The 27,060-nt window shown below is 51.4% G+C and overlaps 1 protein-coding gene across 1 annotated transcript in view; it reads right to left on the minus strand.

Annotated features, from left to right (window-relative positions):
* Positions 1–27,060, minus strand: part of LTBP2 (latent transforming growth factor beta binding protein 2) — a gene marked incomplete at its 5' end in the record, with an annotated part of 62,152 nt that overhangs the window by 11,052 nt on the left and 24,040 nt on the right. Inside the window, 17 exons of the mRNA XM_066552095.1 lie at positions 1,681–1,806; positions 2,006–2,128; positions 2,334–2,453; positions 3,404–3,523; positions 3,921–4,049; positions 4,232–4,357; positions 5,383–5,469; positions 5,886–5,925; positions 7,602–7,624; positions 8,182–8,412; positions 9,240–9,404; positions 9,865–9,987; positions 12,929–13,003; positions 21,555–21,657; positions 23,196–23,464; positions 23,800–24,000; positions 25,567–25,737. Coding sequence (XP_066408192.1) covers positions 1,681–1,806; positions 2,006–2,128; positions 2,334–2,453; positions 3,404–3,523; positions 3,921–4,049; positions 4,232–4,357; positions 5,383–5,469; positions 5,886–5,925; positions 7,602–7,624; positions 8,182–8,412; positions 9,240–9,404; positions 9,865–9,987; positions 12,929–13,003; positions 21,555–21,657; positions 23,196–23,464; positions 23,800–24,000; positions 25,567–25,737 — 2,232 coding nt within the window. The remainder of the gene's footprint in view (positions 1–1,680; positions 1,807–2,005; positions 2,129–2,333; positions 2,454–3,403; positions 3,524–3,920; positions 4,050–4,231; positions 4,358–5,382; positions 5,470–5,885; positions 5,926–7,601; positions 7,625–8,181; positions 8,413–9,239; positions 9,405–9,864; positions 9,988–12,928; positions 13,004–21,554; positions 21,658–23,195; positions 23,465–23,799; positions 24,001–25,566; positions 25,738–27,060) is intronic.

A 27,060-nucleotide genomic window follows, 5' to 3' on the forward strand; every position in this document is an offset into this window, starting at 1 on the left:
GGCTCTGCTTTCTCACTTGCCAGACTTGTCTACAATGTCCTTCTTGTGGAAGAGCTGTCCAGGGGCCTACAACAACTCTTACCCAACTGCAGAGCTCTCCACAAACCCTCTCTCACCCAACTCTCCCAGGCCTTGGCTGGAATCTGCTGTCACTCTGAGGATTTTGCTCACAGCAGAGGAGAGAGGGATACCTTCCCTCACACAGAGGGCTGCAAGATGTCAGCAGACTGCCTGCAGCCCTTGAGGTAGGGGCAAGCATGGGAGAACACAGCACTGACAGGAGGTAAAGCCCTGAGACTGGCAGCTCCTGAAGGTAGGGAGGAGCACTTTCCCCTTTGCAGAGCACTGAGCATGCCACAGGCACAAAGAGCATCAATCCCTACCACCTCAGGCAGGATTCCCAGTTTTTCACTCTCAAAGGGTTGCAAGAAGCAATATTATTGAATCCTTCTGGACAGGAACCAAAATCTAGTTTATTTACAAAAAAACTATCACAAAACCCTTATCATGTTTCAAATATGAAACCTAAATCCACAGACAAGGCCACCAGCCAAGGCAGGGAGGAACATACCATCCTGCCATCAGGTCAGTGTGACCCAAACAATATCAAACCCTGATAAGATGCCCTCATGAAATGGCTGGGGCAAGGTGGCTGAGCTGGGGCAGCTCATGTGGAGTCTTGGGAAAAGGGGAGGGCATATGTAAGGCATCAAACCATGGATCTTCCATCACACCCAAAAATCAAATGCAAAATTAGTTCATTTCACACTGGCTTTCTCAGACATCAAAACAGAGAGAATTAAGGGAGGAAAACTTCCCTCTACTCCCCTCCTGGAGGCCCCCTTACAGGGGGATCCTTCTGAGAGTCACATCAAAGGCAAGATCTTACATTTGCCAGCTACGTGCAAGCTGCAGGGCTCTGCAGTGCTCCAGAGATAAATTCTCAGCACGTGGCCATTCTTTAAACAAATACCTTTGCCAGCTCTGCCCTTTCCCTTCCCTTGCTCCAAACAGGGAATTTGCATCCAGCCATCTCAAGTCCAGGATATCCCCCCCCAGTCAGCCATCAGAGATGGAGTTTTCCTGCTTGTGCTGGGGCAGTTGAGCTGTAAAGCTGGGACTGAGCACTCTCATGTCTCAGCACTGCAACCAACACAAATCAGTGCTGCTGTTAAGTCTCCGCCAGCATACCTGGCACAGCAGAGACCTTGTTCTAAGCTTTTCCTTTTAAACATGTCCAAGTTATATTAGGGACTGGAGAAAAATTATGAAACCTGGGTGCTCACAGTCTCTCCATGGGCCGTGGACCCAAGGTTTCTCCTTCAGTTGAAGACCTACATTTGATGTATATGCACACAGTTCTGAACTAAAAGACACACAACTCTGCCAATGTTTCCAGGCCTCATATACTCCTCTGGCCTTGTCAGCATCTTCTAGATCATCATTGGTCCATGAATCCTTCCCCCCATCCCTTCCTGTGTGAGCAAAATCACCTTCCTTCTGCTCCAAGTGACATATGCTCGCAACCTTCCATGCTCTCTGCTGAACAGGAAGCTAAAGAGCTGGAAAAGGATCCTGAGGCTAAAGAAGACCTCCTGCCCCACCAGTAACCCAGCTATGGCAATGTCTCTTCCCTCATTTCCTCCAGCACTCCCTCCTCTGTTCCTGGGGAAGGGATACCTTCACACATGCTGCCATCTCTGGAGACAGCATAGCCGGTGTCACAAGACATGCAGGAATAGGAGCCCTCAGTATTGAGGCAGAGTCCAGAGGGACAGGGAGCCCGAGCTGTGCATTCATCAATGTCTGCATAAACACATGAGGGAGAAAGGGATAAGAGGAAAAAATGCAGAGCAACCATGACTAAGGGGCACATGTGCTGGGGGAACTAGCCAGCATGATGGCCAGGACTCAGCCAGAGCCAAGTGCTTAGGGAGAGTCTAGGGAACCCTCTGGACTGAGTGTGTGACAGTTCAGAGTGTCTGGACACATGGCTCCTTAGTACCTTGGCAGCTCTTCCCATCAGGTGCCAGCTCGTAGCCACGGTAGCAGGAGCAGCGGAAGGAGCCATCCAGGTTGACACACTGTCCATGAGCACAAGTCCCCTCCACGAGACACTCATCCACATCTGTGTCACACAGCAGAAGGCAACATGGCATGGGAGGGTGCTCAGAGCAGTCCCTCCACACAAGCTATGACTGCAATATGCTCTGGCCAAACAGGCTGGCTGACTGCAGCAAGATGCTGCCTGTGCCCCTGCTCCTTTTGAGGCTTACAGGGAGTGCTGCCATGGGGGGCAGGGGTGCTGCCCAGAGGCAGCCCAAATTTCTCACCAATACATCTTCCGTTCTTGGGCCGGTAGCCAGCCCCACAGCTGACACACTGGTAGGATCCTAGTGTATTGACACATCTCCCACTGGGGCAAGAGCTGGGATCCACGCACTCGTTGACATCTGCCAAGAAACACAGTTCTTTCAGGCTCCCAAAGATAAACAGTGCAGCAGTCTCCAATGTCCTCTCCAGCTGGATCCTCAGAGTTTCCCCCCAGGGCACAGTGATACCCAATAGGAGTTGAGATGAGTTTTCTGGGGCTTAGACAAAATCTCTTTTGGCCCCACCTATCCCTCAGGATCCTACACCCACATCTGAGGGCTGACATAAGTCAGCAGCTAAACTCACTGCTGCAGGGTGTTGCCAAGGCCAGGAATGTGTATGGGCAGCGAAAGGGATCAGAGAACATCTGTGCAGGGCCTTCTCATCAGGGCCTTTCATAACTATGAATAGGATGCAACCTCCAGCTCAGTTGTCCTTAAGGCAAGTGCTTTCCGGAGGCTGTGTGGGGGGAAGCAGCATTCTGTGCATGCCCTGTTTCCTGTACTGCCTCCTAAAATAGCCTCCACTCTGTGATGGAGATGAGCTATTGAGAAAGGGGAGTCTTTGATCAAGCACAACATACATTGACAAGAGTGAAAGCTTTGAAGGGCCCAGGTCTTGCCATTGTGAATGGGATGCAATGGGGATGGGTGGCCTGAGTCTTTGCAGCCTGCTCTCCCTGCAGTCCACCTGCCAGCATGACAATTTTGTGACAAAGCCAAGGTGGCATGAAAATATATAGGCATGTCCTTCCATAATGGGAAGCTGGAATGGGCTGGTCATTGGGGAACTCCATGGAGAGATGGGAGAGAATCTTGGGAGAACTCCATTCCCTCTGCCCAGGAAAGACTGTTCCTCCTGCAGTCAAAGGAGAGGACAGGCAGTCCTTGGGGAGGGCACAGGGCAGACAAATGTGGGAGGGTCCTACCTCCCTTAGAGGAGGAGACACAGAGTGATGAGAAAAGGAAGTGTTCAGCCATGTATAGAATAGGTAGGAGGGGCAGGGGTTGCTGGAAGCAGCAAGCTTTACCTTCACACTGTCCTCTGGGGCTCATGGCAAAGCCCTCCTTGCACTGGCAGTGGTAGGAGCCAGGTGTGTTGATGCACTGCTGTCCTCGGCAGATAGAAGGCTGCTCACATTCATCTCGGTCTGGCAACACACAGGGAGACAGCCCTGACTCTTCCCCCAGCAGTGTCAGGAAGGCTGGCTGCAGGAGAGGACCTGCACCCCCTGCAGCTGGCTCTACCCAAGGGATCTGTGCTGGGGCTCTTCTCTATCCCCCACCTGCCCCAGCATCTTCCTAGCCATGAAGCAGTGATCAGGGCTGGCATCACAGACTCCTGCCTGGATCATCATGGGCAAGGTCCTATCCCCGGGCAAGCAGGAGAGAGTGATTGCCATGATCAAGCTGTCTATGGCAGGCCTGTGGGAAGGGAGGATGTGCAGGTGTGCACATGTGTGTGCACATTCATGAGAGAGTGTGAGGTTGAGAGAACAAAGAGGCCCTGGAGAGATGGCAGCTCTGTGCCAGGTGAACACTACTTACCCTCACAGCTTTGCTTGCCTGCCGAAACAGCCAGGGTGTACCCAGAGTAGCAGAGGCAGAAATAGGAGCCCACACTATTGATGCAGCGACCTTTTCCGGCACAAGGGTCTTTCAGACACTCATCTTCATCTACCACCAGGCAGGGAAGGAAGACCAGCAGTCACCACCTTCTGCTTGCAGCCCCTGCCAGCCCCACAGTGCAGCAGTGGGCAGGGCCTCAGCACAGCTGCCAGAAGACCTTCCCCAGAAGGACTGAATGGGCTGCTGAGGCCCAGAAGGCAGAGCAGTCAGACCATCAATTGCCAACCTACCAATGCAGTGGAGGTGGCTGGGGTCCAAGGTGTAACCAGGGTGGCACAAGCAGCTATATCCCTCTGGGGTCAGAACACAAGCACCAGCTCCACAGGAAAGGGGTGAGGAGGCACAGCCACTGACCCCTGCAAAGAAAGAGCACAGGGTTGGGAGCAGCACCAAAAGGGTGCATGGAATCTAGTGTCTGCTTTGTGTCCCCAGCACCATACCAGGAGGCTGCTTTTTCCCTTCTTGGAGAGTGATGCTGAGCCTGCTCCTCTCCTTCAGAGAGCCTGCACCCACGGGACAGCAGGGAGGACATCGCAGACCCTGTCACCTCCTGGGGCTCCTGTGGCCTAAGCTGGCATGCCCCGGTGCCGTATATACTCACCTGCACTGCAGCTCTATGCCTTAAACTAGACCCGGCAGCAGAGCCTGACACCTGTGATGGCGTTCCTTGTGGGGTGACAGCAGGGCCCCCCGCCTCGCACCACCCTGCTAAGCCGAGCACAGGCAGCAGTGAAGGGGCAGCGAGGCACCACACACCCCTCGGCACAAAGCCAGCGGGGGGAATGAGGGGGCAGCCCAACCCAAACAAAAGGCTATTGAGGAGACGCATTCCTCAGCAAGGTGCCTCCGCCAGGCCCGCTCCCCAAGGTGCTCCAGCCCCCGGCGCAGGGCAGGGACCACACTCCCAGACACTTGAGCAAGCCTGGAACAACAGCGGCCTTGTTTCCGGCGCAGTAAACAAGCCGCCCCGGGGGCCACATGGCTGCGCTGCGCTCCCCCTGCCCGATGAGTCAGCGCACGGCTCGGCCGGGGCACGGGGCCAGAGCCACCGAGCGGGTGTGGGATTGTCCTGCTCGGCAGCCACCGCTGTGCCGGGCAGGGCAGCTGCAGGCGGGGAAGGACTCGGATATACAAATGCTTTGCTCCCCATACAGCTTCGCTCTTGTGACTCCCCGCGGCCGGCAGCAGCTGGGCCCAGGCTGGGACAAGAGTGGCAGGTCAGGGACTTTTCTTTGGGAAGTCAAGGGAGGCATGTGGGCAGATAAACAGACTGGTTAAGGGAGAGAGCCCCTGGGCAGAACTTAGGACATAATTTCACTGTAGTACCAGGCACAGAGGCGCTGTGGCAGGAAATCCCCATGACCAGTGGACACACACCCACCTGCTGGCACCTGCGTTGGAGCAGCAGCATCCCAGGTGGTAGTGGGGCCAGGCTGGTGAGGACCATGCCAGAACTCCTCTTCCTCTGCTGTGGAAGAAGAAAAGAGGTAAGTCAAGCTACCTGATCCCAGGCAGAGATGCTAACCCAAGATTTACTTGTGCTGGCTGTCTTGGCAACCACAGCACCAAAAAGAACATAAGAAGAGGCTGCAGGGTGGTTGCAATTCTATCATCTTATTATTAAACACAGCCTCCTTCACTTGCTGGATATTCATCACCTCCCCACATTCCAATAGCACCACATCAGCCACCCAGTGTAATGGGGTCCTCCGTGCTGCCCACAGCCAGCCCAGCCAGAAGCCTGTCCTGCCCCCCACATGGGGGCTGCCATGAAGAGAGGGGTGGCCCTCGGGGCATAGCATGAGCTCCCAGTCTCCCCACTTTCCTCACTGCCCCATTCTCTTCCCCACACGTGCCTTGCCCTCCCACCAGCCTGGCACTCACCTCTGTGCACAGCAGGCTCTGCAGTGGCATCAGCAGTTCCCTGAGGGACAGAAACATAGGATTCTTGTGCATGGAACTGGGATGCAGCACCCCTGTGACATTTTCCCATCCACCTCCTGGCTCCTTTTTCTCCCCAAGATTGCCATCCTAGGAGAAGAAGCTGTCCCAGCTGGGTGCATTTGGCAGGGCTCCTCTGTTGTCATTCTGGGCAAAACAGCTTCAGGTCATGTCCTGAGGGCCACCCACAGAGGGGCTGTGGCAGCACACTGTGCAGGTAAGACCAGGGCACTGCTGCCAGGCAGGCATCTCCTCAAGGTGGCCAGGAAAGTCATCCAGGCACGGTAAATATTGCCACTGTCACCAGCAGCTCTGGAGGGCTGAGGACAGCTGCTGCTTTGACCAGCCTCAACAGTGCTCCCTTACCAGAAGGGTGTTTTGTGCTAAAAGCTCTTTCTCAGCATCCCCTCCAAGCAAACCTATGGCTGCCAAAGGAAATGCTGGAGCACAACCTGAGTCCCAAGTCCCTGTTCCGTGGAGCTTTCCACAATGGATGAAGAAAACCGGTAACTGAATAATGTAAGTCATAGACTTCACATTTGGAAGCTTTGGTTCAAATTTCTGCCCTATCTTGAGATTTCTCACATGTACTTGAGCCAAGTCACTTCATGTTTATGAAGCAGTGACAATGGCAGTACTGTCCCTTCCCTCAGAGATGCTGCATATGTCTGAGTGATGAGCTGATATAGCAAGAGAGCACAGAGAGATATGCTCAGGAGGGATATTGCCAAACCTCTACTGACAGCACGGATCAAGAGGCACACATTTTTCAACTGAGACTCAAATGAAGTCACACAGCCCTAGGAGAGCCTAGCAGAAAATCAGTCCCCAGGCTGCTTCGATCAGACAGGGTGAATTCACACAGCCAGTGTTGGAGACTCCTGCCCTGACTGCTCCAGTGGTGTTTCTGCTGCACTCACCTCAACACAGGGTGAGCTGGGCTTGAGCAGGACACTGGGCTCCATGACAGAAGCATGCCTAAAGCTGACTACAGCAGTTCCTCTTATCCTGCTGCCCATCAGCCCTACAGCCAGGCCAGTCTGACAGCGAGTGCCCACAACTCAGCTGTGTAAGTACAGCTGATATTAACTGAAGTTAGTGAAAGCAGAGCAAACTTGAATATGCAGCATAGAACAGAATGTCAAACCAAAATTCTTCTTGAAGTCCTTTTATAGTGAGATAGATCCTTGCTGTAATTCACCCTTTTGCTCTTTAGGACTGAGTTCATCACAGATAATCCCTCCCATCTAGAGCTTCAGTCCCTGAGAGATGCAGTGTAGACACGGCTGGAGCCACAACTCCCATACCTGCCTGGCTGAACAGTAAAAGAGTGTAAGCAGGAATAGAATCATAGAATGTTTTGGGTTGGAAGGGACCTTAAAGATCATCTAGTTCAGGCCCCCTGCCATAGGAAGGGATACCTTCTACTGGACTAGGTTGCTCAGAGCCCCATCCAAATTGGTCTTGAAAACTTCCTGGGCTTGGGCATCTACAACTTCTCTGGGCAATCTGTTCCAGTGTCTCACCACCCTCACAGTAAAGACCTTCTTCCTAATATCTAATCTAAATCTTCTCTCTTTTAGTTAATTTGTATGACATCACCCTTCCAGCCCATCCAGCTACCATGGATGCATCAAGCTGTAGTAAGACAAACCTTACCTGCACAGCAGGAGAAATTTCACCTGGAAAAGGAAACAGTGCATGATGAGTAGAGAGAAGACAGATAGGCATCCTCCTCAAACCCTGACTGCCCTAACTTCACCCCACCCCTAAGACACTGCCATTCAGTCCCTCACATTTGTCTGCAAGAGCTTGTTCCCAAAGCAAACACACCTGGACTCCTGGCACTGTGCAGACCCCAGAAACAATTGCTCCAGCAAGTACTGGCACAAGCAGCTGGTCACACTGCCCTCCAGCTGGGCTGGACAGAAGCCCAAGGACTGGAGTCCTAGGCTTGCCACGCAGGCCTGAGGTCCTGGTGGAGGCAGCCTGGCCAGTCAGCACCAACTGCAAAGAAGCAGTTGCAGAAGCCTCAAACATTCAACCTTCTTTCCAAAGACCTGAAGACCTAGTGCCTCATGCCTCAGGAACGCTACAGTCATACAGATGTAGGGAGCCCTTTGCAGCCAGAGCCCTTTGCAGCCCTTTGCATCCATGGTATATGACAGGACCTGAGAAGTTTTCCACCCTTGCTAGGGGCCCAAATGGAGCAGCTTTAAGCAGTAGAACCCCACACTACCCTGTCTTGCTGAGGTGCCAGGGTAGAAGAATGCCTCCTGGATGCTGCCACGCAGACTGTCCTGCAGTTGCTGTCTCCTCGCTGTCCAGTCCAGAGTCCAGTTGCTGTTCTCCCCTTGCTCTTCTAAGCTGAGGGGCAGCTCCTCTGTCTCTGCTTTCCTCATTGACAGTCGGATATCAGAGCTGGAGTAGGTGTAGCCATGTCCTGCTGGGCAAATTTCCTTGAAGGCCTCTGTGAAGGAAAATCAAATCAAAACTCTAGAAAGCAGAGATTGGAGGCTGGTGGAGGGATCACCTGGCTTACCATACCCAGACATGATAGTGGGACAGCGGAATAAAGGAGTGAAGATGGGCAGGCATGTATGTGAGTGCAGGTGCCAGTTTCCCCAATCCTATAATTTTCTCTAATTTCTAAGAGTTAAATTCTTAAAGAAACACATCTCAATTGCAGTGGATGGATGCTTCAACTGTAAGGAATGTGCTCACAGAGCAGGGTGGGTTTCTCACAGGCATTCCCAGACCCCAAAAATGAAATCCCTTCCCATGGCCAGTACTGGTAGAAAGAGATCATGCCACAGGAAGGTCCAAGCTGACCAAGGGAGCAGATAAAAGCAAACCTGGAGTACCTCAGCACTGAGCACTCTGCACAGCACTCAAGATACTCTGCACAAACCACCTGAACATTTTTCCGGTCCCTGAGGATTTTTGTGCTTTTCCTTCCACTCAATCCCATGCTGAGATACTCAAACTCATCCTCACCTGTCTTTCTTCCCACCAAAAGATGTAGGACAGAAAAGGGCTGTTGAATAAAACCAGGCATACACATGGCTGTGTTCTCCCTGTGGTACAGAGTGGTTTCCCATTACGGACTGCTTCATCTTCTTAGTATTATCCAGGTCTGCTTCCTGGGTTCTGTACCTTCTCCCAGGACAGCATTTGTGCTGCTCAGCTCTGGGCCCTGCAGCTGTCTGTGTCCAGGCAAACCCCAACCCCAGTCTGTGTCCAGGCAAACCCCAACCCCAGTGTAACCTGAGCAGAGCCGAAGCAGGCCCATCTCACCTGAGCCGGGCGTGGGGCACTCCTGGCAGCTGTCGCCCCAGCCCTTGCCGACGCGGCTGCAGCAGCAGATCTGCTGGGTGATGCGGTGCGGGAGGGGCAGGGTGCACACGCCTCCGGCTGCCGAGCGGTAGCACAGCCCCTGCTCCATCGACACCGCCTTGTCCGCTGAAACAAACAGCGTGTCAGGGACGGGGGTGCCCAAGCTCTCCAAGAGACAATGGGGGCACTCAGCTCTCTCCCTTGGCTCTTTCTCTGCTTGTGCCTCCCAGCCTGCCCAAGGGCTGCCCTGTCTTCTCTCCAGGACACCCGCTGGCCATCAACCATTGGGCCTTTACCCCAACAGTGTCATCCCCAAAAAATCCAGCTCATGTGGGAGTTCTCTCATCCCAGGGGGCTGTGTTCTCTGCTGCCACACCACATGCACATTCTCTTCAGCCTCTTCAGGGACCATGCAATGTCCATGGAGAATGATAAATTCATGACTGGGACCCATTGCGCACAAAAGTGCAGAACAACCCTGCTCAGGTACACTCAAAGGAGATGTGAAGCACGCTGTGGCTTCCACTCAGCCATGGGGTCCTGCTCAGGGCCCTCCCCAGACCGAGGGGTTCCCTGGAGCACTTACAGACGCAATGGCTGCGGGATGGGTCTAGCATGCTTCCAGGCTTGCAGGTACACCGGAAGCTGCCACGGGTGTTCATACACTCGGCATCTTTGCAGAGGCCCTGCATCAAGCACTCATTGATATCTGTGGAGAGAAGAGAACCTTGTGAGATGTGAAGAAGCTGAGGGTGAGCTAAACTCCCTACGCAGTGCCTCCCATTCAGGTGCTGTGAACCAAAGGGGTCCCAGCTGGGCTGGTGTCCCAGGCAGCCTCTACACCAAGCAGCACAGTGGGGACCTCTGTGGGGACCTCTGTGGTGACAGTAGTCCCACATCTGCAGAGCTTGCTTGCTGCAGCTGCAGGATGGCTTGTGGATGACTGCTCTGCTTTTTGGTCCTTGTGTAAAACAGATGTGGCCCCTACGGTGAGCCACTCTGTCAGGGTCACTATTACCATGGCTGTTTGCGAGCCAGGAATGGTGAGTCCTGTCCTTTCTCCTGATTCCTGGTACTGCTTCCATAGAGCTATCACCTGCAGAGGATCCTTGTTGAGAAACTCGGTGCCAGCATGCAGGAAGGGCATTGACAGATCCCATCCAGAGGCAGAAGGGTGGTGGGCCAGCTGTGGCTCACTGTGCCTTCTTCTAAGAACAGGGTGAGCAATTGTGAAGTCATCACATTCAAGCCCTGCCTCAAGTTCTGCCTCTAGCCCTGACTCAGCACTCATCAGACACAGTCTTTGGGAAGAAACTGGGTTTATCCTAGGGAAACACCATTGGGATCATCCATTTGACCTGCAGTAAAGGCTTTCCTACAACAGCATGTACAAATGTATGAGCTAAGCCAGAGAAGACATTGGCAAAAAGTGCATTAAGGGGAGCTGAGGGCAGTTTTCAGATAGAGAGTAAGGAGGAAGGTGTCCTCATGGAATAATGTAGCCTTCTATCTTCACTAAAGAGCTTGGCCCAAAACAGTCAGAATGCTGATGAAATGTGCTGTGTCAGGAGGCACAAGCAGTGCAGGAAGAGCTGGATGAGACACAGAGCAGCAGGACTGGGAGTAACCTCAGCACAACCCTGAGACAAACCACAGGAACATATACTGCAAACTAAGAGGTGAAAGCCATCAGTGAGAGGGTTCAGGGCCCATTCACTGCTCACAGGACAGCTCTGAGCCGCCAAGACCAAGAAATGCCAACGTGATGCTAGGCCAAAGACACAGGGCAGTCCCAGTGCCAGTGTACATGGCCCTGGTGAGACCTCAAGTGCCCTCAGAGCACTCAGTGGTGCTCTAGGAACTGTAGGAACTGTTTCAAGATGGATGGGGTGGAAGACACAGGAACAGCTTTCACAGCACTGCCTTATTCCTCAGAGCCAAAGCACTACTGCTTGGTGGAGGGGGCTGTCTTGTGAGGCACACAGCTAGCAATGACAGCTGAAGTTCAGACTTAATGACCTAGAGGTCCTCCCCACTCCTGTGCTCTAAAACTCCTCCATTCATCCCACCAGCTGCTCCATACACAGGTAAGACATACAGGGTCATGAAGACCAGGCCAGAAGTTAAATCAATCAGGGGTACCAATGCCACAGGAATCTGCAGAAGGAAGGAGGAGTAGGATTTTGCTGCACCACATAGTGCAGCCAAATCCTCTAGTGCCTTCCTCTGCTGGAAGGCACTAGAGAAAACCCTTTCTGTCCATACTGAACAGAGCAAAGTGGGCTTCTGCCAGGGTCCTCCTCCAGTCACAGTTTTTTAACAATAACCCACAAAGCCAGGTAGTCTCCCCTCCTACCTGGGCTGGCAAAAGAAGACCCCATGTAGCCTCTCCTACATCTGTCCACCAAATTGCTCATTCTGGGCCCTAAAGTGAGGTGCTAAGGCTTCCTGACACATGTCCTGCTGCCACAGTAGAGATGGGAATAGCACCTTGAAGCAGTAGTGTCTGAAGAACGGAACTTCTCCAGTCCAGCTTACAAAGGAGTATCCAGAGGCACAAATCTCTGGTTCATGCTTTTTCCTGTGCAAAAACATCTTTCTAGCCAAATCCACACTGTCATCTCCCTCTGCTCCTCTCTGATCCACAGGGGACAGAAATCCAGAGCAGGCACTGCAGATCTCTGCTTTCTGACATGAGTCGCTCCAGCTGCTTTGTTACCCCTACTTGTATTTTATGTCTCTGGGTAGCTCCTCATAATCACAGCACTGTCTGTGGCCACATAAGGGATGAGATCTGAGCACCAAGCTGAATAGTTGTTGTGTTGTTAAAAGTTCTCCCTCAGGACAATGTGGGCAGGTTGAATCATTAATTAAATAAGCAGGGTGGAAAGTCCCAGCTAAAAGAGATGAGTCATTGGACTGCCAGCCCTGGGTTTGCTCCCTGCTGCATCTGTGAGATGACACCTCTCAGCTTTTCGGGGATCACGAGAAGGGAACAATAAAATTCCTCTTTAGTCACAGGACAGAAAAACACAGTATGGGTCCAAGAAATGCCAAATAAACATGAACAAGAGAGAAAAGGGGAGAGATCAGTGCCTTCCTCATATGGAACTGAGGGACCACAGAAGTGAGAAACAGATCGATCCTGGCAGCCTGGGGCAGGCAGGGGAGCCTAGCAGCATGAACAACTGACACAGTCAGAACAGAAGGCATCACTTTTATGGCACTCTCCCACTTGTAAATGTTCAAATTGGCACTATCCTACTTGTAAATGAACAAATGAACAAGCTGATAACCTTCACAAATATTTTTAGGAAACAGAATTTCTGTTGGCTTCAGACCATGGAAGAAGTGTTTTTACACTCACATTTAACAGAACACAAACTCAGGTCCTTATTGGGTCAGTAGGACTTAACAGGGGAATTTCCTTGTACTGGCCCAACTATGTGCTCACTGTGCTTGTCAGCAGAGTCACGCAGTCCTGTGTTACCTGGTTTTCTTTTATTCTTGATGAGAACATGGAGATTTTTTTAAGTCACATTCTTTGCAGAGCTATACCAGGGATTTAGATAAATGTATTTTGTGTAGATAATTTCAGCTCTAACAGTGAATGTGAGAAGGAGAAAAACAGATGAAAGCAGCATCCTTACCTTGGCAGTGGCTCCGGTTCAGCCTCTTGTATCCCTGGGGACACTCCACCTGTCCATTCTCAATCACAGGGTGTGCTGGGGAAAAAAGCAAACAGTGTGAGACAGTGGCACTAGAGCCAGCCACCAGTGACCTCCCTTCTCTGCCTTCCTTCCAGAGGGCAAAGTGTCCCTAGGCCTGCCTTGGGTGGGCTTCTGATGACTCCCAGGCCAGAGGGAAAGGTAAGAGCAGCCACGTTATTCATGCAGTGTCTTCTGCTTCTTGGCAAGTGCCAAACTGGTGACCCAGAGGTGCTGCCTGTGCCTCATATCTACCACTATGTCACTTTGTCTCCTTCTAGGTCAGTTTGGATAGCCAGGTGGCACATGACAAGGGAGATCAGAGTGAAAGGAATGGCTGAGGTTCTTGACAAGCTGATGAAATAACAACTCAGGCCCTGTTTATTACATTTCTTTTTATATTGCATGTGATTTCCTGCCCCAATCCCTCTCATCAAAGAAAAATTCAGATTTCTGCTTTAAATAGTTTTGTGGGTTTCAAAATGTTCTGTAACACGCACAATTAAACCTCTCCAAAATTTTTAAAGGCAAGTAAAATGTGGCTCATAAATTCCTAGGAAGTCAAATTTAGGCACTGAATTTTGGAGCAAGGAAAAGGGAATCTGAGTGGATGGGTTGGGAAGTGAGTAAGAATGGGGTGGGGAGGGGTAGGAAGAAGGGTACTTTGCCTAAGGTTGGGATTTTCCCAGGGTGGGCTTTCTTTTACAATTTCTGGATCTTTTTGCTTGGGAACAAGGAGTGCATCCAACAGCTAAGAGACTGCCCAGGCATATTCCAACCACTCTTAATTTCTCCTGCCTGGCATCAGTAGCTCTCTCCTTGGTGTCATATGTAGAAAGCCCTCCATGGCAATAGTCATATCAAGGGTCTGGCGGATTCCTAACACATTGCAACTTCAAGAACCAGGGACAAACTGAGACCATCCTTACAGCAGGAGATGCTTGGCAAGAGCCTGCAAAGTTTAAGACCACAAAGAAAGCCTGCAAAGTTTAAGAACACATTCTGGGGCCAGAGAGCAGGCATGTCCATAACTCTTTCTCCTGAACACTTGAACTCTATAAAGCAATTTAAAGCCATTCTAGGACAGTTCTTCTAAGGCAAAAGTTAGAGACTAGCCTCCTAAGATAAAGGTGCTTAGGAAATAAAAGACAGGAGAACACATCATTACCAGCCTGTACCAGGAAGGAGAACAGAAAACCTGGTTTTCTCAGGTATATTAAATGAAGCTACAAGGTTTTCCACGCGTACATTGATCCTCAGCAGCTGAGTGAATGACAAAGACAAAAAAAAATCTATCTTCTACAGTTTAGTCATCAATTGTAGGCAGCAAGTGCTAACAAATATCTGGATGATAGGGATGAGGGAGCTCCTGTTGATACTGGGAATCCCAGGGTACCTTTCCAACCTTCTGGGAAGGTAAAAAACCCTCTGGCTTATGGGCTCCAGGTTCAGTACCCCCGTGGGATTTCAGGTCCTCCCACACCATAGCTTGTGAGCTTGGGGCTGCCGACAGGCATTAACTGTGCTTGGAAGCATCTGTCAACCTCAGCACAATGTGATAACAGACACTCAAATGAAGCACCATTGTTATGTGCAAGCCCTCTGAGCAGAAGCCAAGCGTGCTGGAGATCAAACAGTGATGATGTGTCAGAGCCATGCTCCCCCTCTGAAAAGTTTGCAGAGAAACAGATTGTGCAGCATCCCTCCAACAGATGCTGCTGGGGAGAGGGCAAGGCAGAAAATGCCAGTGGTGGGCAGATGAGTTGCAGGTCTGTGCCACCTTAGCACTTACCAAACTCCAGTTTGGAGAAACCTCTCTACTTCAGCAAATCACTTGTGAAGCTATGGACAAACGTCTTAACTCTGCAAAGAAACCCATGTTCCCTGGAAAGAACAATTGTAATGTAATGTGAGCAGATCTCTCTGTACCAAGAGGGAACCAAGAGAGTTTTGAAGTATTGGTTGGAGGCTGCCTGGATCTATCCACAAGGGAAGACAGTGTGTGGCTGCAGGAGGATATAAGCTATTAACTCAGCTTTGTGCTTGGTTTCTTGAGTAGAGGACTATTTCCTTCCACACACTCAGATGTAGCCAAACAACAACAGAGATGGTCAAAACCTCCTGAAAAAAAAACAGCCTAGGACACCTAGGTTTTCTGCAAAGGTGATCAGCATCCAACCTTCTCTCATGCAGCTGTTGGGAGGCTATTCCTCTGGAACCCACCAAAAGGAAAAAGCTAATCTGATGATCAGAGAGGGCAGAAATCTGTCACATCCAGAGCTGAAGGGGCCCCACTCTCCTGTGTCTGTCTACACTCTCTCCAAGAAGGGTTCTCCCAGAGCCTGAGGCTAGGGATGGAGCAACTGAGTTGCATCTGTCAGGCAGACAGATTTCAGGCTTGCTGAGGGCAGGGAGCCCTGGTTCCTCATTCAAGGCTGTGATTTCAGAACCTTGCCTCCTGGGCACTTCAGCCCTGAGGACACTGTGCCAAACCAATGTGGCCACCAGGAAGCTGCACATTAGGAGTCCCTCTTGGCTCTCATTGCTTCCACTATCTCTCTGCAAGCTCTGCAAGCACCAGGCATCCCTGTCAGGGCTGGGCTCATACAAAGGAGCATGCATACAATAGGCTCACAGGCTCAGAAAGGAGGTGAGTGTGAAGCAGACACAGCCCAGGACTCCCACCAGCATCTTTGTCCCCAGCTAGAAAAATACTCAAGTAGATCATAATATGAAAGGAAATGAACGGAAATTGGGCAGAGGGATTTTGTCACCTAGCAGGGTAGTCTTTAAGCAATTAGGCTAATTTTTCATCACTTCCTAGGAGAAGAGATTTTACCCTCAGCTCTGGCTGCCCAAACATTGTCTGGAGAAGCTCAAGGTGATGGTGAAGTGGAAAACTTCTAGAGGTGGTAGGCACAAGGGTGTAAAGTGAGACAATGTTTGTTGGATGAGACATTACATTAGTCCGTACAATACCACTCTGTTAAAAGGGGAAGAAGCAAGCCTGTGGTCAGGTGAGAAGTGAGGAAATGCCCATTTCCTGAAAGCTAGCCCATTTATTTTGAGTCTTTCCATCTACCATACTAAAGATATCAACTCACTGAGAAACCTTGAGGGTGGCTGTGATGCCTCTGCTAGTCCTGGGAGGTCAAAGGAGCCGGAGGGAATGGTCTCATGACACCTAGAGAAATGGGGGTGGTGGGCTCAGTTAAGCCACAGCCTGGTTTAGTGTGAAGCAGAGAAGATCAGCCTCCACTGCACAGAGGACATGAGCTGCTGAGCTCACTGGCAGAAGATCAGAGCAGTTTGGGCCCCACAGCAGCCTCCGGAGATGTATTAGAGGTGCCATGGCAAGAAGTTAGGCTGTGGCTGTGGGGATCAGCTGAGTTCTAACACAGAATGGACAGAGGGAAAGAGACAAATCCTTCTGTCCAGGTCTGTCATGACTGCTCTCTGGATGGTCTGTTGTAAGGAGGCTCCAGCAAGACTTTCTCCAATGCCCCAACAAGGGTTATGATAGTAGTGGTGAGGAGGGCATGCACCAGTGCTACATCTGTGATACAAAACGCAGTCCTCTGGCTCTACTCATGATCAGTAAAAATCTTGAAGGTGCAAAAGATGCTTGAAGGAAAAAGACTCTGGTATTTCCTTTTTGCCATTTACTGTTTCAACAGAAAGATCCTTATTCTGCTCCCAAGATGGCTTCCAACTCCAAGAAGATTCTTTGTACCTAAAAAACCCTAGTTTTGTAACACTGTGCTGCTGCGTGCTGCTACAACAATGCTGTACATGAATGATGAGCAAAACGAGCACTGTGCAGAACAAAGCACTCCTGAAAATGTTGTGCTTTCCCAGGTTAAGTATTGCTTTCTGTAGTACTGGAACGACCTTGCAGAGGTTTCAGCTTCTTTCCCCACCTCCAGCCTTTCTTTACTGTTCTGCACAGACTCCCTGTGGCACATGGTAACAGTGGCCTCTGTAGCCTCCTTCCCATATATCCAGGGATTTTTTTCCTGTATCCTACCCTATCTGTTCCCAGGAGCAGAGCAGGAGGCTGATTTCCAAGGGGCTGCCTGTGGCTGTTTCAATGCCTGCAGGCAGAGTGCAGGGGAGGCTTGCAGAGCCATTTGGCGTTCCTGACATGATGGCTCCATGGGTGAGCTGCCACCCCTCTCACAGTGGGAGGTCTGTTAGGGGAGTGCTGCGGGTGCCAAGCCAGACATTACAAGATCCAACTTTCCAGTGAAATTCAGACTTTTCTCTAGGACAAAAAACTTGAAAAAACACGTGGAGTGGGAATAAAAACAAAACAATAGCCTTCAAAGACTTGTTTCTTAATGCAGTTAAAACCCATAGGAGGAGAGAAAGCAGCCCAGGAAGATCTGCAGTGAGCACAATGAGTGGGTGCACAACCCAGTACATGCTCAGGCTGACTGCAGCTGGAAATAAGGGACAGGGGGCACTGAAAAATCAGGACCTAGAAAATGCAGGTTTACTCCTGCACCCAGAAAGTCTGTCATTTGCACAGAAGGGTGAGACTTGTAGCTTCTGGCAGTACTGCAGATGGTGTCCACTGATATGGGTGTTTTCCTGGAATGCTGCTGGTTCCAGAGGTGTGTGGTCTCATGGACAGGGAGGAGGTAGAAGAGCAGGGCTGTGATACCCTCTGGACAGAATTCTCTGCTACCAGTTTCCTTTATCCCCATGTGCCTGAGAAGGGCCAAGGCTTTAGGAAAACCAGTATCCAAATCCACAACTGCCATGGGGTATGTGTCAACCTGTAGCTCCAGTCTCATTTGGTTTAATTTCTACAGACCATCTCTTAATATTGTTCCAACATGTTCTTTCCACAGACCACTGTATCCCCCAAAATAACACATGGTCTGGCAGGTAAGCAGGAGTAGCTCTGCCCAGCAGTGTACCTGCTACTAGCCCCACCTCCTGAGCTTGCCACAGGACAGGACATTGCTTCAGTGCAGGCTCCTCACCAGCCCTGCTCAACTACTGTGTTTGTTCCTGAGTTCCCTTTCAGTCACATCCTAGTGTGTCTACTTCAGCTGCTTCATCAGCCTCTAATTCTCTTTTCCTTCTATCAGTCTTCTCCAGGTTTTACCTTCCAGCTCCTGTTTGCCCCTACCCTTCTGTTCTAGCCTTTCAGTGTGTGCTCCATTGCTTTCTCCAAGTACAAAAGATCCAGGAGGGTCACTGAATGTCTCCACCTGATTTATCCTATACAAAAGATCCAGGAGGGTCACTGAATGTCTCCACCTGATTTATCCTATCTTGCAACACAACACATTTCATCCACCAAATTCTGGCCAGAGCTGAAGGACTGCAGCTGCATGGCAGCATGCAGATGTCCTGCCACCCTCCAGGGCCCTGTCTCTGGCTCATCTCTTTCTCTCATGGACCAGCGACAACCAGCCTTTGCTCCAACAGCTCATGGAGCAAGCCCTTGGCTCTCCCCCTTCTCCCTGGGCTGACTCTGACATGTCATGGGGGTCCTATCTTTAGTTCTCACTTGCATGAGCTCCAGGAACTTCTACTATAGCCTGCTGGAACACTCACCTCTGTGCCCACTTCTCTGAAGACACTTAACAACATACAGCCCCCCAGCAGCAAACCACACAGCCTGAGCATGGCCTAAGGAAATAGCTAAGACTAAAGTAGCACTCACTACAGAGACTCCTGGCTAGGTCAACCCTTAATTTTGAACTCAACTTTTAACATGGTCTCATTAGGACGCAGACAAAGCATTTGAGTGCCTTGGCTTTTCTGATACTGAGCATAAAACATAAAAAATAGCGAGGATTGGTCATGGTAAGTTTGCTCGGACAGATGCCTGCCTCCTATTCATCTTCTCTGATGTCTTTCCACACACAAACATGTACCAAACATGAAAGCTGCAGACGATGGAGACATCCGGACGTATCCAGACTCTACTAACAATCAGTGTCTCGGGCAGACAGTCAATCCAAACAAGTTCCCCATTTGTCTAGCTCTTGCCTGGCTGCACTTCTGTACGTTTGTAAGTGTTTACACTGAACTAGCTTCTGCCATTTCTGTCTCTAGTTGCTGGAATTAAATTCCCAATGCTGTCAAGTCTGCTCTGCTCCGTGCTTCCCTGGCACTCATGAGAGCAAGGAGTTGTCTCTGAAGATCACAATGCTAAGAAGAAAGCTGGAAACATACACTGGACATGTTATCTCTGTGCACGAGACACCAGATCACTGAACTACAGCCCAGTGACTTTGAGTGAGCACAATACAGGCCAGCAACACCATAAGGCAGAAGGAATGTGAGTGTGGGATATGGTCTACAGGCAGGAAGTAGATGAAAACAATGCCTTCACACTGGCATGGAACTAGAAACCCTGGCAGACAAGGCTCAAGGCAATGACAGGTCACAGTGTTTGGTGGTGCTGTTAAAGAAGTAATGTCACTGAGAAAGATCTGTTTTGCTGACTCCATTCTGGTGTCAGCTATCTTGTGTATGAAGACAACATGCCAGAGAAAGGCATGCCATCTACCTGGGCCTCTCACTCCACAATCCTGGGCTCTCTTAAGGTGCCTCCATCATGTGTCTGCCTTACAGCTCCTTACACCAGAGATGGCCAAAGCTGCAAGATACTTGTATACCATAGAACAGGATGAAAATGGCTCCTTCAACTAGCCTGAATTCCTGCCAAAATCACAAGAGCCATTAAGTCTCCAAGGAGGAATTTTATCACCCAAAGCCAGAGGGAATTTCTTGTGGCACAGGAATACAAAAGACCCACATACATTTTTCACAGCACCCTGGAATTAAACTGAAAATAATGCCAGACAGACATCTGTTCACTCAGTGAAAACCAGCAGTGACAACTTGCCTTGAGTTGCAACTGCTCCTGGGACACAGAGCATGCATTGAGCTGTGAGCTGTGGAGCCTGCTGGCAGCTAGGAGTCATGTCTTAAGTGCATTTGGTTGGCTGACTGCAAGGAGCACATGGGAGTATTTTGTGTCTGTTTTCACATCTTAGAAGCCTGTAATTAGACACATTTTGAAGCGCTAAGTCCAGCAGAGCAAATCACTGCTGCAGCTTTGGCTGCATTCTCTGCAAGCACCTTGCATCCTGGCATGGAGAAGAAGAAAGGAGGTGCAGAGTTTTTGCAGCAGTCTGCAGCCCAACTGAAGTATTAAGCAGCCCCCTGCTTTCTAATGGAGGGGTCACAGAAAGATGGGTGAGAAACAGGGAGACTGCTGTGGGATGGGGAAGAGAAAGCCATGACTGGGGTTAAGAAGGTCAGGGACAAAGAAGAGGGGCTAAGGCCTGTGTGGGGCATTTCCTTGTTTGTACAGAACCTGCAGACCCCAGGGTCACCCCCACACCACAAATGCCCAAGACTTTTTTGGGGCTGGCACATGGGCCACAGCACAGCCATGCAGCTTGGGAAGATGACAGCAATCAGAGCTCCTAAGATCTGGACTGGGTTCCAGGATGCTGACAACCTCGTCTGTGATTGCAAGGAATTTGGCTCCAGTCAGCCCTACCCCTGGCTGAGTAGGAATCGAATTGAGGGAGGATAATGAGACACAAATTCAGCTCTTGGGAATGTGTGTGTAAGCAAGCAGGAGAAACTCTGAGCAGAGCTAGAAGTCACCAGCACCACACTTGCTTGCAAAACCTGCTACCTTGGATACCTACACTGTACTTCAGGAGTCCAAAGTCTCCTGAACCATGGGGTCTGTTTTGTTTAGTTCTTTGATCCAGTGAAGGGATGTGATTGAGCAGGCAGGCAGCAATGAAAGGGAGGGGGCAGGCAGGCAGACAGGCAGGGAAGAGGTGAGCAGCTCCCTGCCCACATTCCACCAGGTGAGTGCACCTTGCCCTGCACCACAGCCAGTCAGCACTGGATGCTGGAGCCATTGTGCCCAGGGGACTGCCTCCTCTCCGGCCAGGAGTCCTCCTGTATGGCTTCTCCACCACAACACAGGATGTGACTGTGGTAAAGGGGCCATGCTCATCATGAAGCTCCCCGAGCGGAGCAGATGAGGAATCCCCATCTCCTGCTGGATCAGTCTGTCCAGCTCCCAAGTGCAGCAGAAACAGAGCTGGACGCCCATGCCCCTGGAACAGACCCCGGGTGTGCTCCTGCCAATTGTTTGATGTAGTGTTATTTCCAGAGCCCCTGCCAAACCCGTGTTGGGCCCAGAGCAAGCCCGTAACTCTTTAGGGCCAAGTCTGCAGCCTCCTTCTCCAACCTAGAACTGCACCTCCTAAACCCACGCCTGCTTTTTTCCTGTTTCTCCCTCTGAATGGGGCTAGCATGGTGGGAACCATTGGCCACATGAGCCTGGGCCCAGCACCCAACCAAGAGCACTGTTCCCTGGTGGGCTGGGGCAGCAGCTGGCATGGCCCTGCACTCACCTGGGACATGCTGCCCATCCCCAAGGGCCAAGGAGAGCCGTGTATCAAGACCCAAAGCTCTGCTCCTTGCCTCAGCTACACGAGGCAGCCCTTTTTCTTAGCGAGGGTGCAGGCCGTCACTCATGCTGTGCCAGCTCCTGGCCAGCAGCAGTACTCACCTGGCCGGGGGGGACAGGCCAGGCACTGGTCCATGCCCCAGAAGAGGCCCACACTGCCACAGCAATCCTCCAGCTTGGTAAGCCCTGGCAGGGGGTTGGTGCACTGTGGAGAGAGGAGCAGATCAGGCTTCTGTGGGAAGCAGAGGAAACGTGCCCAGCTGGTAGGACAGCAGCAGAGCCAGCAGAGGGAACAGCTGTCTGGGGTCAGAGGCTGGCACGGCCCTCTTGGCACAGCTCCCCACTGGGACACAGCGGGACCAGGGATATGGATTAAGATAGTAAAAAGTTGTGCAGACAGAACCTCCCTTGATTGCACCCTTCAGAGGGGAAGGGGCCATCAAACAGAGCAGAGATGAACCAGAGATGATATCACCTGTCAAAGCCCCAGAATCAGCCCCTTGCCTGGCTGATTAGCCTGTGAAATGGGTGCACCACTCCAGCCCGGCAGGGAGCTTGTTGTCAGGCACTTTCCTCTGCTGAATGAGTCTCTCTTTCCCCCCAGTGTCGGCAAGGCCCTCTGGATTACAGGCTCCCCCATCGGAGCGGAGCCGCTGGGCCGCAGGCTGGGGCTGGCGCCCGTCCAGGCACGCGTGGCCGCCTGCCCAGCGCTGCATACCGAGCGCTCGGCTGCGGCAGGCAGGCGGGAGAGGCAGGCACTCCCCGCCCAGCTCCTCACCCCCTCCCAGGCACGGCATCACCCCAGCTGGGTGAGCTGTAAGCACAGCGAGGGTACCCCCTGCCGCCCCTAGAGCATCTCTTACTGCCTCTCCAGGCATCCGTAAGCATCTCTGTGCATCATCACCCTTTGCTCCTAAGGTCGCAGCACTGTCATCCCCCCACAGAGAAGCAGGGCTTTTCCAGCCCCAGGTTCTGATCTCCTCTCTTTTTGCACTAGAGAATGGCTAAGAATATTTTCTGCTAGAAACGACTTGGATAGGAGTGACTGAAGGGTGGGATGGGAACTGGGAGCAGCCTCCCCAAAAAGGCTGGGGAGCAGTGGGGAGGGGGCTGAGTCCCAGACTGGCAGGCTGGGGGTCTCTCTGAGCACAAACTGCTCTGGGGGAGCTCACAGGTGTTCCTGTGGGTGCCAAAAACCTCCAATGCTTTTCCAGTGACGCAAGAGAAACATATGGGGAAAGACAAAATAAGAAATTACAATGACTGTGGGACAGGGGTGAGAAAGTCCCTCACGTGCATTTGCTTCCCAAGCCCCAGTTGAGCTCTCCAGGAAGGCATGGTTCCATGGAAATCAGACTTCCATTTATCGTCTGAGAGGGAAAGGAATTTTCCTATGTTTTATACGTTTCCTATAATAATCGCAGAGCGTGGCTGTAAATGTTGCTATAAATAGGGCACCCTTTTAAAACCAGACTGTGTGTGAAAGCCATCAAGTCTGGGCTGTGCTGCCCCAGGGCACAGCCTGGTCAGGGCAAGGCAGTGAGGTCTCTCTGTTGGATCAAAGCAAGGAAATTTTTTCTTCCCAAGTAGTAACACATTGCTGCCTGTGCCCATGGCACCTGCACGATGCCCATGCTGATGCTGAACAGCTTCACAGAATAAAGCCACCCTCTATACGCCAAAAGCCAACACTCCCCTACCCCACAACAAGGAATACACCAACACTTGAAGATGTCCTCTTACCTGCCCATGGAGAACCTCCCGAAAGCACCTCCCCAGCAGCCCTGGGGCTCTCTGCTGTTGCTGTCTGCTCTCAGTGGCAATGCTGTTCCCATTCCCATGGGAATAGGTGTACCAGGGCACAGCAGCCAGCTGAGGCACCAGGACTGCCTCCACACTGTTCTCCTCCGACGCCTCTGCATCACCCCGCACCCTGGCCACCTGGTGAATTTGCACAATGGCTTCTGGAGGGTGGTTGATGTGGACGTTCACCAGAGAAGGGTTTAGGGAAGCTGGAAGATGAGTTTACACCACATTTGTGACAATCTGGCAACAATTTGGCACCCAAAGAGTGTCATCATGAACAAAGTCAAATGGGAGGAGAGGTAGACTGAGCCCGCCAGGAAATCTAGAGGAAGACTGCATCTAAGAGAAAATAATTCTCTGGCCTAAAAAGAGGACAAACCTACCAAAATCTCCACAAGAAACTAGGGAAACCTCCTGTCTAACAACCTGGCCTGAAACCACAGGCATAAGGAGGTAATGGCTTCCTGAGGCCTGTTAGAAGATCTGAGGAGCACACAAGTAGGAGTAAAATGTGGAGTATGGAGCCATTGGCCATGCTCACCAAGCTGGTTGGACAAGGGCAGGGTATATGTGGAGTGCCTCATGGAGCTGTCAGCTGGGGTCTTTGGGCCTCTTCCTCCTTGCTTCTTTTCCAAAGAGGGAGCTGGCAGGTGGCAAAACTTCCCCGTGGAGTTGGAGGGGCACCAGCATTCATCGCGGCCCACACAGCGCCCTCCATTCAGGCAGGGGATCTGACAGAAGTCTGCAAGGCAAAGAGAGATCTGCTTAGAGGAGAAACTGACACACTGGCTCTAGCCAAGGGCAGCTGGGGGACACCAGGCAGCTGCACCTGGACAGCACTAACCCCATGATGTCCCAAGGACCAGGCCCAGCACTGGGCTGGGGTCAGCACTTACAGCCTGGAGGCAGGCTCAGGTCCCTGCTGGACAACACCGTCTTCCCCAAGCTCTGTTCACAACTGGAGGCATGGCTTGAAGAAGATGAACCCTCCCTTGGGCTCTGGGGCCACAGCCAGGCTGGGGCACCCATGTCCTGGGGAGCTGCCAAGGTGTTGTTGCTGACACAGCAGGATCTCTTGGAGTGGGTCAGGAGCCATGGCAGCCATATGTAGCCAAGTTTGCCCAATTTCTTCCCTTCTGCATTGCCCCCTCCCCACTTGGCAGGGTTTTTACTCCTAGCCCAGAAGGGAACTCAGCAGGATGGGAGAGGCAGACAGAACAGGCAGAGAGCTACATCCTCACAGCCTGTCTCACATCCAGCCCTGGTCCTGCCAGCAGTTCATGTGGGAGAAGTGTGGAGTGGGACAAAATAAGCAGGAGCAATTCATCTGCACAGGCTCAGAAAAAGCATTCACAGATGAAACCAAAGTCATGTCCTTTCTGACCTCATCATGCTTGGAGCAACCCAGAGCAGTTCTCAATGTGAGCTAAACTCCACCAACACATGGGATTCCTTGACGGATTATCCTGACTCATTTCATATGAGATGAGACACTGCTGCTCCACATTCCTGGATGGCTTGTCAGGTTCATCCCAGGGGATGAACACCCATCCTGTTTTAAGCTCATATGCTCAAGCCCAGCACCCAGTTTAAGGAGAGGAGACACATGTTTGAACTGGGACCTAGGCAGAAATTTCTGTGAACACAATCTTCCATCAGTGTCCACAACAGCAAGACTTTTCATTCTCTCAGTAGAAGAATTTGAGTGATACAGAGGCACTCAAAGGACAAGTCCCAACAAGTCCAGCATGTTTCTCCCACCAGCTTGCTCCAAGACAATGTGACCAACCCACAGCTGGATATCCCAGTGACTTGATGAGCAATCCCAGTGGCTCTGAAGGGTGAGCAGTGGTTTCAGCAAGCCCTGTTTATAAGAACAGTTTGCAACCTGCAGCCAGCTCTCCTGGCTGCCATGTGAGTGAAAGGAGAGAACAGGGGGAAATTAGGTGATGAAAGTCAGCCCCAAGACTGGATGCCAACTAAAGCAGTGAGCTGGCTCTGAGAAGAAGGAGGTGGTGAGGCTTGGCTGCAGGCCTGACTCAAGCACATACATCCTCTCTACCCAGGGTGAGATGGAAACAGGATCTGCTTGCCCAGGAAAGAGAGCAATGAGGCAAAGTCTCTCTGCCTCCCCCAGAGAGAGAGTAAGCCCCAAACACCCCAGAAAACACCTTCGAAGGCACTGAGAATAGCCATTGCTTCCTCTCCCTACAGCAGCCCAAGCCCTTAGTCTGTAGAGTCAGGAAAGGCAGGAAGATAGAGTGGGGAGACAGGCAAGAAAGTAGGTGGAGGACATGGGGGTGCTTACAGATGCGGAAGCCAGATTTGGGATCGTGGTCCTGCCCCCCTTGGCTGTAGAGAGTGGTGGTGTCTCCTTTCTCACAGCTGTTGTAGCAGCGCCCACTCTGGCACGTCTGTTTGCAGATGGTGGGTGTGAAGACAATTTTTATCTTCCTAATCTTCTCTGTCAGGTTGGCCCCTAAGAAAGAAAAAGAGTGTTAAGTGGAAACAGCATCTCTAGGCCAGGGGAGCTGTTATTGCAGCTCAAGCTGTCATTCACAGCTCAAGCTCCAAAGCATTCCCAGTGCAAAGAGGGATTTATGTCCCTCCCCAAGGTGATGGAGTCACCATCCCTGGAGGTGTTTAAGAAAAGACTGGATGTGGCACTAGTGCCATGGCATAGCTGAAAAGGTGGTGTTACATCATTGATTTGACTTAAAGATCTTTTCCAACCTAGCTGACTGCAATTCTGTGATTCTGCCTCTCCTTGCCCCTGCTCACTCCACCCCGTTTTCTGCTCCAGCAGCTGTAAGAGTTGGTCAACACATGAACAATGGCACTTTAAGCAATATTCTTTCTCCAACCACATCAGTAGTCAGAAGACTGGCTGCTCTTAAACCACTGGAAGTCTCCTCACATAAACACACTGTCATTTAGAAGAGAGAGCATCAGATCTTAAGAAAACCATTGTCACCCTACAAGTGTCCCCTCACCTCCTGCAGCTATCTATGGTCCTTTTCTGGTCCCTCACCATCCTCCCATATGATGGGAAATCACACTCAGAGCTCTCTGGGACATGTGGAATATGGTCAACAGACAGAACTGTTGTGTAACCAGCTGGCTTGACACCAGAGCCTTCCATCCCACCCCAATGGGACAGTCATGTGCTGTCCTTGCTGTGCTCACCCCACTCCCTGTTTCAATCCCCACTTTCAGATCACAGCTTCAGCCAGGTTCATGGCCCTACTCATAGGGGCTGAGGTGCCTCCTTGGGGAATCATGGCTTCAGGAGGCAACCAAGCTGCAGAAGACAACTGGCATCTGTCCTAGCTGGGAAAGCATTTGGCTTAGCATCTGCATGTCCCAGCAGCCTGGCCTAATCCCTGCTCATGTCAGAAGGCATCAAGGCAGCAGCCAAAGGGAAGAAATAGATGCTGGTTGCACAATCTGACCTTGAGAGCTGCTCAGACTGAGGAGTAAGCTGGGAGACACCATTCCTACAGACTGAGGCAATTCCCCTTCAGGGCTGGGGTGATGTTCAACATCTCTGAGATGCAATTGTCATATCCCCTGGCTCCCGTCTCAAGCCATCAGCATTTTGCTTCCCTGATGTGTCCTCTTTCAGTAGAGCCCCTTTCTTTGCCAAGACCAGCAATGCCCATGCTGACCTTCCCTTTTCATCCCACTGAGCAGCACCAGTCCTGGGAATCCATGGTTTCTTGGGAATCCCCAGTTAAAGTGTTGCCCTTTCCCATGACCCCACCAAGAAGACCCAAAAGAGTGACAGCCCTACAGACCTTAC

The sequence above is a fragment of the Molothrus aeneus genome, chromosome 6 (assembly GCF_037042795.1).
Source record: "Molothrus aeneus isolate 106 chromosome 6, BPBGC_Maene_1.0, whole genome shotgun sequence".
Classification (NCBI taxonomy): domain Eukaryota; kingdom Metazoa; phylum Chordata; class Aves; order Passeriformes; family Icteridae; genus Molothrus; species Molothrus aeneus.